At 47.1% G+C, this 15,155-nt stretch overlaps 2 protein-coding genes and 2 gene segments (V, D, J or C); 1 reads left to right on the top strand and 3 right to left on the bottom strand.

Annotated features, from left to right (window-relative positions):
* Positions 1–3,048: 3,048 nt before the first annotated feature.
* On the bottom strand, positions 3,049–3,648 carry LOC133246915 (T cell receptor beta variable 9-like). The segment is given in 2 exon segments: positions 3,049–3,452; positions 3,584–3,648. Coding segments are annotated over 2 exon segments (453 nt in total).
* A 732-nt stretch (positions 3,649–4,380) lies between these two features.
* On the top strand, positions 4,381–4,731 carry LOC133246843 (dynein light chain 1, cytoplasmic-like). The gene has a single exon (XM_061415426.1). The coding sequence runs from the start codon at positions 4,417–4,419 to the stop codon at positions 4,645–4,647; it is 231 nt and encodes a 76-aa protein (XP_061271410.1). The 5' UTR covers positions 4,381–4,416; the 3' UTR covers positions 4,648–4,731.
* A 2,060-nt stretch (positions 4,732–6,791) lies between these two features.
* Positions 6,792–7,489, bottom strand: LOC133246842 (T cell receptor beta variable 6-6-like). The segment is given in 2 exon segments: positions 6,792–7,229; positions 7,317–7,489. Coding segments are annotated over 2 exon segments (405 nt in total).
* Positions 7,490–11,711: 4,222 nt separating this feature from the next.
* LOC133246841 (uncharacterized) lies at positions 11,712–13,262 on the bottom strand. The gene is made up of 2 exons (XM_061415425.1): positions 12,267–13,262; positions 11,712–12,132 (listed from the first exon to the last, which is right to left on the bottom strand). Exons 1-2 carry the CDS (start codon positions 12,559–12,561, stop codon positions 11,729–11,731), a joined length of 699 nt encoding a protein of 232 aa, XP_061271409.1. The 5' UTR covers positions 12,562–13,262; the 3' UTR covers positions 11,712–11,728.
* Between the last annotated feature and the right edge of the window lie 1,893 nt (positions 13,263–15,155).

Below are 15,155 nucleotides of genomic sequence, written 5' to 3'. Positions count from 1 at the left end.
TATTTTGTATATTAGCTTATTTGTCTACATATTTCTGTAGTTTTGAATCTCAGAGGAAATCCTTAGGGCTTCCTGCTGTCCTTTATGCCCCATGCATCCTGAATACTCCCTCAAGTGTTGTTTCCTCTTTGCTCAACTGACCCAGTCCTGCTCCTGTCCTCTCACCTACAGTGATTCTTTGGTGTCTGGTTCCTTAACTGTAGGGCAGACTCATTACTATTTGAGAAATCACTTGGCTCTATTTCTTCTCAGTTCACTAACAGACAGGACACCTGCCAAATGCAGGTACAGCGCCTTCACGTTCCCCAAAGTTTGTGCTTCCCGAGTCTGAGGGTGCAGGGAGGGGACACAGCAAGTAGAACCACCACAGCCCTAAGACAGAACCTTGTTTGTGGCCAGAAGCTGGTTGCTCAATGCGGATGGCATTTTGGAACAAAGAAAGATATATATGAGAGGGATTTGGGGCGAAGTGCCAGACGCCAGGATAAATGAAAAGTGCTCTGACTTTATGTGAGACATCCACCCCATGGGAATACTTGCTTGTGGAGCATGACTACCAGTAATAAATTGATATCCTTGAGCCCTAGAGTGTACCTTGTTGCACAAACCCCCCACTCAAAAGGATCCTGTACTTAGAGCGATGCTCTCTGTCGGGATCTTCAAATTCTCAGTAGTCTTTGAACCATGGACTCTGCAAAGTATGTGCCAGATCCTGGTTACATGATTTTAGACCTGCTGTGCCCTCCTGATGGTCGGTTTCCCTTTAGCATGACCACACGTCTAATGTCTGGGTGACTAAATACTCCTGGTCTTGGGACAGAAAGACACTGAAACTAAAGCGAGAAACAAAAAAGGACCCTCACGTCATAACCACAACAACCAGCCTTGAATCTGGGCCTGGCAAGCCCTCGACTGGTTCCATGCATGTGCTCAGGACTTCTCTGGTCCAGGAGACAGAAGCACACAGTAAAGGGGGTCATATCCAGGCCAGGCCAGAAGAAACGATTCTTTCCGGATCAAGGCATGTGGCCTGAATCCTTGGGATCGAGTCATAGGAACCCTTCTCCCACATGGAATTATCACTCACGGATACAACTGCTGCTGGTGGTCAGGCCAGCCCAGGACCCAGTGCGTGAATCTGAAGCCTTGCTAAGTTGTTTCCCATAGAATATTAACAAAAAATCATTATAAAATGATTTCAGTAAAAGGATTCATGAGAAAAAAAAAATCTATGAAATTGAGTCAATAAATTTTACAAAAACAGCCTGTACCAGCTGGTAAGACCTTTGATGGTCATTTAATCAAACCATCAATCCCCAGTTAGGATTGTCCGTCACATGGAAATGGTATCTCATGTGGTTTTAAGCACTTTGTAATTATAACATTTTCCAGGAGCACTTAACTGTCTTACATATTTAGCTTCAGGCTAAAACGGAATTGTTCTGATGGGTATAGACATTAAGTTTTCACTAAAAAGATGCATGAACAAAACAAATCTACTGCAACAGAAATCACACTGTTGGTTGTCAGGGAAGGAGAGAGTCCCGGGAATGGGGCCTGAGGGAATATCTGGTGATAAAATGCTCTCTGTCTTAAAGGGACAGATGTTTCATCAGCATATACATATTTATTGATCAAACCATATATCTCTTCATTATACAGTGTGAATATACACCTGACCCTTGAACAACACAAGTTGGAATGGAGTGGGTCCACTTGTGGGTGCATATTTTAATAAATATGCACTAAGATACTGAACAGCTGAGATTGGTTGAATCCATGGATGTGGAATCTCAGATACACCCTTGAATGTGCAAGTGAAAGTTGCTCAGTTGTGTCCGACTCCTTGCAATCCCATGGACTAAGCAGTCCATGGATTCTCCAGGCCAGAATACTGGAGTGGGTAGGGTAGCCTTTCCCTTCTCCAGGGGATCTTCCCAGCTCTGGTCTCCTGCATTCCAGGCAGATTGTTTACCAGCTGAGCCCCAAGGGAAGCCCAAGAACACTGGAGTGGGTAGCCTGTTCCTTCTGCAGTGGATCTTCCCGACCCAGGAATCCAACCGGGGTCTTCTGCATTGCAGGTGGATTCTTTCCCAACTGAGCTGTCAGGGAAGCCCCCAGACTATAAGGTTGTAGGAGGCTCAGGGACCCTAAAACCTACATTGTTTACTGGTAAACTACAGTTCAAATATCAATAAAAGTGATTTAAAAATATCTGAGGTGAGATGTTACATGCAATTTTTTATTTCATGTAATGAATCATTAGGCATAATATTCCTTTCACTGGGACTTCTGATGTCTTCATTAAAGGCGTTCAAGGCAAAACATGACCATCTCTACCTTTGCACCTAGGAAATGGTAGAAGAGGCTGTCAGAGGTTAGCAAAGGGAATCAAGAAATCCAGAGTCCTGTTATGTGCCAGGGACTTCATGCTTATTAAATACGTATGAAACCCAGGAAGATGGTGTGATGGCTAACTGAACGTGTCACCTTGACTGTGCCAGAGACATTTAATTAAACTTTATTCTGGATGTTAAGTGAGGGTGTTTTTGGAAGAGGTTAACATATAAATAGTTAGATTTTAACATTAGATTAGATTAACGTTTTAAACAGATGATCTTCCATTCCACAGTCTTAGTGGGCCTCATCCAACCAGTGAAGATATGTATAGAAGGAAAAGTCTGATCCTCCCCCAGGTAAGAGAGAACTGTTCAGCTGATGGCCTTCAGACTGGACCATCAGTTCTTGGGCCTTTGAATTTAAACATCAGCTCTCCCAGAACCTCTAGTATCATGAGTCCAACCTGCAGATTTGGACTTGTCAGCTGTAACAGCTATGTGGAGTGAACTTTAAAAGATGGGGAGCAGGGAACACAGGTGTTGAGGACAGCCTTGATTCTGATTCCTTGTCTGGCAGTTAGGAAATATGAGACCTGGGCAAGTCACTTCCCATCAGATGTATAAACAGTTAAAATAGTCTTTATCTTGCATGATCTTTGTGCGCATTAAAACATACAAAGGAAAGAATGTCTGGGAAAGTCTACCAGTTCTACCTGGGTCTGGGTCTCCCTGGCGGGCAACTGACACCCTGGCAGCCACTTCCTGAGCTGGGGCAGGAGTGTTTTTGTACCAGAGGCATCTGATCATGCAGGGCTGTGTCTTCGCTGCTGGCACAGAGATACATGGCTGAGTCTGTCAGCTCCAAGGAGCTCAAGTTCAGCTCAGAGCGAGAGTCACTGAACTGTTTTCCTGAGAATCGATCCAGGAGGTGAGCTTCTCCCCTCACTTTCTGGTTGTAATACTGAACGAGGAACTGTGGGCCCTGGCCCAGGGCCTGTTGGTACCAGTACACAGAGAAGTGTCCAGAGTGAGGGGAACATCTCAGAGTCGCTTGCTGCTTTCTTGATTTGATCAGGTATTTGGGGGTCTGGGTGACTCCAGAATCCACCAGGCCTGTTGGGAAGAGACAAGGAAGCTGAGGGCAGAGCACAGGGGAAGCCTCCTGCTGCAGCCCTCATTGCCAGGCTTCTATCTCAGGGAGGCAAAGACATCTCAGAAGCTCCCATACTGTGTCCAGGACTCACCTGCTCCCAGGAGGCAGAGAGTCACACAGCAGAGGAGCCTGGAGCCCATGGCAGCATCAGGAACCCAGGACCACTGCTGGCAGGAGGTGAGACTCCTGGGGTGAGTGGTCTACAGTGCTGACCCTCCTGCTTCCCTGATTGGCGCGTTTGCCTATGACGTCACTGCCCTGTGTCTCTGCAGGCTGTTTCCTGATCCACTGGACCCCTTGGCAGGATCCATGGTGGACTCCTCTATGCCCTTCCCTGTCCTGCATAGCCCTTCAGCAAAGGGTGGGTGTGAGGTGATCACTGTCCCCATGTCCCCATATGCCCACAACATGCCTTTTTCTTCTCTTTCTGTCCCTGCCTGACACTCATCACCCAGCCCTCACCAGCCACACTAATCCCTCACCCTCCACTCCCCATGCTACTCCAGGACATGGCCCCCTGGGCACATCCTGAGGTTCCAGGCAAGTCCCCACTCCCCTGTGCAGTGAGGAGTCTGTGCTGGGTCCATGTGTCTGGACCACTCAGGGAACTCAAACCTGCTCCCTGATGCAGCATGTAGCCAAGATTCCCCTAAGCTGCCCTCTCCAGGGTGACTCTCAACCCCTCCAGCACACCCTGCTTACCATGGGCCCACAGTGCCTCCTAGTGGCCCATGGTCCACAGTCTCACGGATCTGTGCCTTCTGTCTAAATCAAGAATAGAAATTTAGATGCTTCGTGGCCTTGGTAGTGACCGCCTCTCTATGCAGGTGTGAGCCTAGCCAGCGCCTTCCCCAGGAGACCAAGGCCAGCCCCTGATCCTTGGTGACCACGTGTAACTGACAGGCTGTGATCAAGAATGCTGATATGACAGAGGAGATGCAACGGGACTCAGTGGAGTGTGCTACTCAGGCACTGGAGAAGTATAATACAGAGAAGGACATCACGACCCACATCAAGGAGTCTGACAAGAAGTACAACCCCGTTTGGCACTGCATCGTGGGGAGGAACTTCTGTAGTTATGTGACATATGAAACCAAAGACTTCATCTGCTTCTACCTGGGCCAAGTGGCCAATCTCCTATTCAAATCTGGTTAAAAGTATGGACTGTGCCACACACCCGGTGATCCATCCAAAAACCAGGACTGCAGCCTGAAGTCCAAATACCAGAGACTGAAGTCTTCAGCCCTACCTAAGGGAACACCTCCGTCTTTGAACCCTTATTGGGTTTTGTACGGGGCATTCTCTGTACTGGTTTGTTGCGGTTTTAAAGCATTTAGCAAGACGGCTTACATTTGTATTTATTTTCTACTCCATACCTCTCTGCCCATGTTTTTTTTCTCTCCAAAATCCATTCCTTTAAAGAAAGAAGTCTTTTGGAGAAGGGTGCGTTAATTACCGTTTGTTCAAATAATCTAGAGTTGAAGATGGCCTCTTTAGTTGATCTTGGGAAGGCTGGTGGGGGTGATTCTTTGAAGTTTCTGCCGGATGTAACAGACTAGCCTATTCAGCACTCTTGCGTTTCATTCTTGCCCATCCTGCTCCTGTCGTGCATGGGAGAATACTACTCAGAAGTGCGTGTTGAGAGAGGCACAGCAGAGAAACTACTGCACTAACTCTTACTCCTAATCTGATAAGTATGTTCCTTAAGCGCTCCTTTTATGATAACTGCTATCGAGTGGTCTGGGCCTTAGGCCTCAAGAGATGATGAATGTGTCATGGAACACCTTTAAGCTTTCTAGGGCTGTAAAATGGAAATAAGCTGGTAAGAAAGTTGGGCTAATGAGAAATCTGTTGGGCTCTAGACATTTCCTCTCCCCTGCCTGGCCAAAGTATACTCTAAAGATCAAAGGTGGTCTTAAAGGGAAAAAAGCTTTTAAGTAGCGGCCCTCCTTGTGATTCTAATAAAGTCTGCAGGAATTTAAACTTACAAGCATGCTGTGCTGTGCTTTAACTACCTGTGTTCACATATGAGTTGGAGCTTTTATTAAAAGACACAATTAAAACAAAAAAAGAATAGATATTCCCCACAACCCCACCTGCAACCCCTCTACACATAGACACACAAATACACACCCCTGATCTACTGCCTTCCCAGCCTGACAGAGTTAGGGTTGATCCTCAAATCCACTCTTATCCTCTGGAGGTAAAAGACTGAATGATCTGACATTTTTACTAAGAAGGAAGTAATTATTGCACCACTACAATGACAGTAGTTAGCTAAGATGAAAATACATGACCATAAAATAAATACTCTCAAGATCTCAAGTGAATCCACCAGGAAACATGTATTCCATAACTACTTCTCATTAATCAGATGCATATATTTCTAGATTTCCTATTGAAATTAAGCTTATTACCAAATTCTAGGTAATGAATTTTATAAAGAGGTTTTATATATATGGATTCATTTATCTCTGCACTTATAAAATCTTGATATAATGAGGCAATGGAGGATATATTTTGACTTTGAGAAGATTTTGATGAGGGAGGTGGGCCAACCTGGCCTAGGTTAGGTGAGATGCTAAGGAGATCGGGGGGCTGGGGGGAGAACACACAAAGACAGTCCGTCCTCGTTCAGTGGACTCATATGAAGTTTTGGACAATTGGTAATCAACTGAAGTTGGTTTCTCTTTGATGACTCCAGACAGCTTGCTCAAAGCAGACCACATGGACAGGCCACTTTAAAAACTACCTTGTGGTTTGGGAAGGGACATGACCATAGCTCAGTTGGTAAAGAATCCACCTGCAATGCAGGAGACCCTGGTTCGACTCCTGGGTGGGGAAGATCTGCTGGAGAAGGGAAAGGCTGCCCACTCCAGTATTCTGGCCTGGAGAATCCCAGGGACTACACAGTCCATGGGGTCACAAAAGAGTCAGACACGACTGAGCGACTTTCACTTTTGTGACCCAGATGAAGGAGGAACAATGTGGCTGGAGTAGAAAGGGCCAGGGAAGTGGGAGAGGAGTGACTTAACCACCCAGGAAAGGCAGGCAAGAGAAGACAGCGCATGCGAGAGCCAGGTTAGGGGAGAACCTTCCAGAGAGACAGCGATGAGCTGCCTGAGGTGGGACACGTGGGCCTGTTTTTATCTAATTTACCAACAACCTTCCCTCCTGGAGGTCTCAGGCTCAAGTGATGACTAAGAGTCAGAGCTGGGGAAACTCCTGGTTCACAGGGAGGATACAGAGAAAAGACAGCAATGGATGGTGGACACAAGTCCGCAAGGCCTGAAGTGAGGTCTGGGCCAGCACAGACCACACACTCAGGGTCACACTGCAGGCACGTGGCAGCAAAGCCCTGAGGCTGTTGGTGCTAGGAGCCTACAAGCAAGGGGCTGCCTTGCCTTTTTGCACAGAGAGGAGGTGACCCTGCAGCGCTGTGGAGTAACTGCTGGCGCAGAAGTACACAGATGTCTGGGAGCGGTTGGCAGACTCCAGTGTGAGAGGGAAGTCCTCTGTGCTTGGTCTGGAGACGCTGTAGCCCTCGGGCACATCTCCGTTCTCTGTGTAGGGAGGGCCATTTGAGTAATGGATCAGCCCCAGCCCACGTCCCAGATCTTGTCGGTACCAGTACATATAATTGTGGTTCAGATCCTGAGTGCATCTCAGTGTCACTTTCTGTCCTGACCTTACGACCTGGAATCTGGGGTCCTGAGTGACACCAGCATGGACCGCCCCTGTGGAGAAGGAGGACTGATGCTGCAGTCACAGCGGACAGTTTTAGTGCTGGCACCCCGAAGGGGACCCTGCCCCCCAGGACTCACCTGCCTGCAGGAGACAGAAGACCACACAGCCCAGGAGGCAGGGGCTCATGGCGGGAGCGGGGCCGGTGGAGGGCCCTCTGGGCTGAGTGTGGATGAGAGGGAGAGGGGCTCTCCGAGGAGTCCTTCTGAGATGTCACTGTCCCTGCCAGGCCCCAGAGCCAATCTGTCACTCAGAGGCCACGTCCCTTCCCCCAGAGGCTCAAATCAGAAATGAACCTGAGAAAACTGTTCACAACAGGAAGACCCATCCAGCTCAATAGGCATCAGCCTTACAAGTTGTTGTAATCTGTAAACTGCAACTTCATGTATACTTTGTTCCAGAGATAATTCTTCATTAAACTTATATTCATCCTATTTATCCACATATTTATGTAGCCTTTTTAAAGTTATTTTTAACTGGAGTCTAATTGCCTTGCAAAGTGTGTTGGTTTCTGCTGTATACCACGTGACTCAGCCATTAGTATGTATATATCCCCTCCCTCTTGAACTTCCCTCCCTCTGAGCCCTGCACTTGACCCCTCTAGGTCTTTGGAGAGCAAAGAGCTGAACTCCCTGTGCAGTATAGCAGCTTCCCACTAGCTCTCTACTTTACATATGTGATGGGATTTCTTAGTTTGGATTCTTGGGGAAAAGTCCTCAGAGCCTTCTGCTGCCCTTTATGACTCTTGCGTCCCACCTGTGCCTTCAAGTGTCCGTTTCCACTTTGTTTAGTTGATCGCATTGTATTTTTTTTTCTCCCACCTGATTCTTCTGGTATCTGGTTCCCCAACCTTGGGGCAGGCTCATGGACATTTGAGGAATCCTTTGAGTCTTTTTCTTACCAATTCGCTGATAGACTGGGCACCTGCTGAATGCGGCTACAGCTCCTTCATGTTCACCAGAGCACATGCTTCCTGTGTCTGAATGGGGGGAGCAGCACAGCTGTAACCCACCTTTCTTCGAGGAGAGTAGATAGTTGCTCAGCACCGTGGGTGACGTGGGAGCACAAAGGAATACAGATGTGGAAGGGACCGGGGGGAGGTGGCAGACTCGGCGCAGATGAAAACTGCTCCCTTTTTATTTGAGACAGCCATTCCACGTCCCTAAGTGGCATAGACGAAAGTGAAAGTGTTAGTCGCTCAGTCGTGTCCAACTCTGCAGCCCCATGGACTAGATCTAGCCCAACAGGCTCCTCTGTCCATGGGATTTTCCAAACAAGAATACTGGAGTGAATTGTCATTTCCTTCTCCAAGGGATCTTCCTGACTCAGGAATCGAACCTGGGTCTCCTGCATTGCAGGCAGACTCTTTACCATCTGAGCCACCAGGGAAGCCCTTATGTAGCATGCCTGATCTTAATTAACAGATATCACAGAGCCCCGAACTATCTTGTTACACAGAAGCTTCCACTTTGAAGGACCCTGTACTTGATGCAATGCTCTGCTGTTGTGATCTTCAAACACTCAACAACAGTTGAAACATGGACCCTGCAAATTATGCAGCTGGTCCTGGTTACATGGTTTTGGACCTGTGATGACCTTCTGATGTTTTCCTTGATCCCAACCACATGTCTGGGGTCTGGGTAATGCTGCATTCCTGGCACCTGGGAGAGAAAGGCTTAGAAACGAAAGTCAGAAGCAGCAAAGGAGTCTGAGTTTATGACCACAGCAGCAAGACTTGACCTGGGTCTGGCAAGCCCACGAGTGGTTCCACATCCACGCTCAGAACTTCTTTCTTCCAGAAGACAGCAGGGCACCCAGCACAGGAGACTCATGCCCAGGCCATGCCAGAAGAGAAAGAGCGGCTTTCCAACTCAAGGCCTGTGTCTTGGATACTTATGGTCGAAGCAAAGGGGACCTGTGTCTCAACATGGAATGGTCTCTCACCAAAATTCCTAGTGTCCACAGTCTTGCCAGGGGAGAACACTGAGTGAGCATGAAACCCAGCTATGTGTGCATCTCATGGAATCTCAACATCATTTCCTGGGAAGTGATGACTTCTTGTCAAAATATCATTATCAAGTGATTTCAGGGAATGGGTTCATGAGGACAAATTTATGAAAGTGAGTAAATAAATTTTACAAAAATAGCTTGTAGCAGCTGGCATGACCTTTTAATGGTCATTTTATCAAACTGCCCATCTCCAGATAGGATAGTCCCTGACATGGATGTGGTGCTCACATGGTTTCAAGTACTTCTCTAACCATAAGACTTTCCAGGAGCTCCTAACTTTCTTCAATATTTTACACTTGCCTAAAAGGGAATTGTTTTAATGGGTATAGAGCTTATATTTTCAGTAAAAAGATGCCTGAGTAAAACACATCTCTAGCAACAGATATCATATTGTTGGTAGTCAGGGAAGGACAGAGGCATGGGAAAGGGACCTGAAGAAACTTTCTGGTGATGGAAATGTTCTTTATTGTAATAGGGTGGATGTTGCATGGCACATGCATATACTCTGTCCATTATACAGTGTGTAATGTTTATGGTATTTACAGCTGAACTTTGAACAACACAGGTTTGAACTGAGTGGGTCCATTTATGTGTGGATGTTTGAATAAATACTTACTAAGGGAAACTAAAAGACTCTTCCTCCTTGGAAGAAAAGCAATGACAAACCTAGACAGCATATTAAAAAGCAGAGACATCACTTTGCCAACCAAGGTCTGCCTAGTCAAAGCTATGGTTTTCCCATTACTCATGAATGGATGTGACAGCTGGACCATAAAGAAAGCTGAGTGCCGAACAATTGATGCTTTAGAACTGTGGTGTTGGAGAAGACTCTTGAGAGGTCTTGGACAGCAAGGAGCAAACCAGTCAGTCCTAAAGGAAATCAGTCCTAAATATTCACTGGACGGACTGAAGCTGAAACGCCAATACTTTGGTCACCGGATGTGAAGAGCTGACTCCTTGGAAAAGACCCTGATTCTGGGAGAGATTGAAGGTGGGAGGAGAAGGGGGCAACAGAGGATGAGATGGTTAGATGGCATCACTGACTGCACGGACCTGAGTTTGAGCAAGCTCCTGGAATTGGTGATGGACAGGGAAGCCTGGCATGCTATAGTCCATGGGGTCTCAGAAATCGGACACGACTGAGTGACTGTACTGAACTGAAGGCACTACCCAGTTTGGCTGAATCTGTAGACCTGGAATCCCACACACAGATGGATGAAGGTGAGGTTATATACAAGGTTTTGATGACGGTGTTGTGGATGTCTCAGACCCTAAAGCATACATGAGCTAAAGGTTAACTACAGGGCTTCCCAGGTGGCACAGTGGTAAAGAATCCAGCTGCCATTGAGGAGATGTGGATTTGATCCCTGGGTCAGGAAGATCTCCTGGAGAGGGAAATGGAAACCCACTGTAGAATTTTGCCTGGGGAATCCCATAGACGAGGCGCCTGGCAGGCTACAGTGCATAGGGTCGCAAAGAGTCAGATACAACTGAGCACACACATATAATTCACACTTTAAAATATCTGAGGAGGCATATATATTGCACACTCTTGTTAATTTCATGTGATGACTCATCAGGCATAAATACTTTTTTCCTGTCACTTCTGATACCCTCAACTACAGGATTTCAAGGTAACATATGTCCATTTCTACCTTTGCACCTAGAAAACGGTAAAAGAGGCTGTCAGAGTTTAGCAAAGGGAATCAAGAAGTCCAGAGTGTTGTTATGTGCCAGGAACTTCCTGCTTATTAAGTACTTATACAACAGTGGAACATGGTGTGATGCTATTATAATGTATCACCTTGACTATGCCACAGATATTTAATTAAACATTATTCTGGGTGTTATATGAGGGTGTTGTTGGAAGAGATTAACATGGAAACAGGTAGACTTTAATATGAAGTTAGATTAACATTGTAACATTGTAAACAGATGAGCTTTCATAGTGTTGGTGGGCATCATTTAACCAGTGAAGACAGGAATAGAACAGAGAGACTGATCCTCCCCAAGTAAGAGATAATTGTCCAGGTGATGGCCTTCAAACTGGACCATTAGTTCTTCAGCTTTTGAACTAAAACACAGCTTTCCCTGGGTCTCTACCACCAGCCCAGTATACAGTTTTGGGACTTACCAGGGATGGGGGAGCCTGGTGGGCTGCCGTCTATGGGGTCGCACAGAGTCGGACACAACTGAAGTGACTTGGCAGCAGCAGCAGCAGCCTTTAACAACTATGTGAACCTACCCCTTTAAAACATGTGTACATGTTTGTTCTATGGGGGACAGTTCTAAGGGGGGCAAGGACCACAGGTGTTGAGGACAGACGTGAGTCTGATTCCTTGTCTGACAGTGATGAAGTATGAGACCTGGGCAAGTCAGTTCCCCTCAGGTGTATAAACAATTAGAATAATACTTATCTTGCATGATCTTTGTGAGCATTAAAACACAGCAAACAAAGAATGTCTGGGAAAATCTGTCCACTCTACCAGAGCCTGGGCCTGGCTGGCTGGCAGCCAACACCCTCAAGGCCACTTCCTGAGCTGGGGTAGGAGTGTTTTTGTCCCAGAGGCACCTGATCATGCAGGGCTGTGTCTTGGCTGCTGGCACAGAGATACACGGCTGAGTCTGTCAGCTCCAAGGAGCTCAAATTCAGCTCAGAGCGAAAGTCACTAAATTGTTTTGCTGAGAATCGATCTGGCATGTTTTCTCCTCTACTAACTTGTCCGCGGTAACACTGAACGAGGAACTGGGGGCCCTGGCCCAGGGCCTGTTGGTACCAGTTCACAGAGCTGTGTCCAGAGTTAGGGGAACATCTCAGAGTCGCTTGCTGCTTTCTTGATTTGATCAGGTATTTGGGGGTCTGGGTGACTTCAGAATCCACCAGGCCTGTTGGGAAGGAGACAGACGGAAGCTAAGGGCAGAGCACAGGGGAAGCCTCCTGCTGCAGCCCTCATCGCCAGGCTTCTATCTCAGGGAGGCAAAGACATCTCAGAAGCTCCCACACTGTGTCCAGGACTCACCTGCTCCCAGGAGGCAGAGAGTCACACAGCAGAGGAGCCTGGAGCCCATGGCAGCATCAGGAACCCAAGACTGCTGCTGGCTGGGGCGGGGCTCCTGGGGTGAGTGGTGTACAGTGCTGACCCTCCTGCTTCCCTGATTGGAGCATTTGCCTATGACATCACTGTTGTCTGTCTCTGCAGGCTGCCCTTGTCCACTAGACCCCTTGGGAGGACCCAGGGTTAGCTCCTCTATTCCCTTCCCTGTCCCGCACAGCTGCTCAGCAAAGGGTGGGTGTGAAGTGTGCATTCTCCCCATGTCTCCATTTGTCCACAATATCACTTCTCCTCCTCTCTCTGCTCCTTCCTGACACTCATCACCGAGCCCTCACCAGCCACCTGAACCCCTCACCCTCCACTTCCTTTGCAGGGTCCTCCTGAGTACATCCTGAAGCTCCAGGGACATCCCCACTCCCCTGGGCAGTGAGGAGTCTGCACCAGTTCCTTGTGTCCTGGAAGCACTGCTGCTGCTGCTGCTGCTGCTAAGTCACTTCAGTCGTGTCTGACTCTGGGCGACCCCATAGACGGCAGCCCACCAGGCTCCCCCGTCCCTGGGATTCACCAGGCAAGAACACTGGAGTGGGTTGCCATTTCCTTCTCCAGTACACGAAAGTGAAAAGTGAAAGTGAAGTCGCTCAGTCATGTCTGACTCTTCGAGACCCCATGGACTGCAGCCTACCAGGCTCCTCTGTCCCTGGGATTTTCCAGGCAAGAGTACTGGAGTGGGGTGCCATTGCCTTCTCCGGCTGGAAGCACTAGGGGAACTCAAACCTGCTCCCTGATGCAGGCATATAGTCACCGTTCCCTTAAGCTCTGCTCTCTTGGGTGCCTCTTCAACCCCTCCCAGGCAGCCTGCTTACCATGGGCCCACAGTGGCTCCTAGTGGCCAATGGTCCACAGTCTCATGGATTTGTACTTTAGGTCTAAAGCAGGAATAGAAATTCCCAAGAGTCCTCAGGACAACCCCTCCACACACATACACACACACACCCACACCCACACACACCCACACATGCACACACACACACACACACACATATTCACACTCCTGTTCTTATGCCTCCCCAGCCTGGCTGAATTAGGGTTGATCTTGAAATTCACTCAGCCTTTGGAGGTAAAAGATTGTATGAAGAGACACTTCGACTAAGAAAAAAAAAATTGCTCCACCATTGCTATCATGGTAGTTTGCTAAGATGAAATAGTACAGGCCATAAAATAAACACTCTGGTGGTCTCAAGTGAAACCATCCTGGAAACATGTATTCCATAGCTCCTTCTGATTAATCAGAAATCGTATATTTCCAGATTTTATGTTTAAATTAAGTATTGCCAAATTCTAAGTAGTGTACTTTATAAAGAGGTTATATATATGAACCTATTTATTTCTATACTTATGAAATCTTGAAATAACTATCCAGTCAGTAGAAGACCTAGGAGGACTACTCTCCAAAAAAGACATGAAGATGGCCAACAAGCACAAGAAAAGTTTGGCAACAACACTGATTATCAGAGGAATGCAAGTCAAAACTATAGTGAGGTATCACCACACACTGGTCAGAATAGGCATCATTAAAAAGTCTACAAGTAATAAATGCTGGAGACAGTGTGGAGGAAAAGGAACCCTCCTACACTGTTGGTGGGAATGAAATCTGGCACAGCTATTAGAAGAGTTCAGTTCAGTTCAGTTCAGTTCAGTCACTCAGTCATGTCTGACTTCTTGCGACCCCATGAACTGCAGCACACCAGGCCTCCCTGTCTACCACCAACTCCCAGAGTCCACCCAAACCCATGTCCATTGAGTCAGTGATGCCATCCAGCCATCTCATCCTCTGTCATCCCCTTCTCCTTCTGCCCTCAATCTCTCCCAGCATCAGGGTCTTTTCAAATGAGTCTTAGAAGAGTATGGAGGCTGGTTAAGAAACTAAAAACAGAGTTACTGTATGATCTTGCAATCCCACTTGTAGGCATAAAATTAGACAAAACTATAATTCTAAAAGACACATGGACCTCAGTGTTCTTCATGGCACTATTTACAATACTCAAGATATGGAAGCATCCTAAATATTCATCAACAGATGAATAGTAGAGGTAGTATGTGTGTATACACACACACACACACACACACACAGTGGAGTATTACTCAGCCACAAAAAGAATGAAATAATGTTATTTTCAATAAAATGTTTGAACCTGGAGATTATCATACTAATGGAATAAGGCAGAGAAAGACAAATATTATATGATACAGCTTACAAGTGCAATCTAAACAAAAGGACGTAAAAACAAACTCATTTACAAAACAGAAATAGACCCACAGACATAGAAAAGAAACTCATGGTTACCAATGGGGAAAAGTGAAAGTGGAAATTGCTAGTCGCTCCGTCGTGTCTGACTCATAGACTGTAGCCCACCAGGCTTCTCTGTCCATGCGATTTCCCAGGCAAGCACGCTGGAGTCCGTCGCCATTTCCTTCTCTGGGGTATCTTCCCAACCCAGGGATGGAACCTGGGTCTCCTGCATTGCAGCAGATTCCTTACCGCCTGAGCCACAGGAGAAAGGTGCCGCTGCTGCTGCTGAGTCACGGCAGTCGTGTCCGCCTCTGTGCAACCCCATAGACGGCAGCCCACCAGGCTCCCCCGTCCCTGGGATTCTCCAGGCAAGAACACTGGAGTGGGTTGCCATTTCCTTCTCCAATGCATGAAAGTGAAAAGTGAAAGTGAGTCACTCAGTCGTGTCCAACTCTTAAGAGGGAAGGATCAGTTAGGAGTCTGGGATTAACATATATGCATTACAATATAGAAAATAGATAATAGATAATCAACAAGGACCTACTACACAGCACAGGGAATTATAC

This window comes from Bos javanicus, chromosome 4, assembly GCF_032452875.1.
Source record: "Bos javanicus breed banteng chromosome 4, ARS-OSU_banteng_1.0, whole genome shotgun sequence".
In the NCBI taxonomy this organism is placed as follows: domain Eukaryota; kingdom Metazoa; phylum Chordata; class Mammalia; order Artiodactyla; family Bovidae; genus Bos; species Bos javanicus.
The sequence above is the reverse complement of the archived record's forward strand: the minus strand, read 5'-3'. Positions and strand labels throughout refer to the sequence as shown.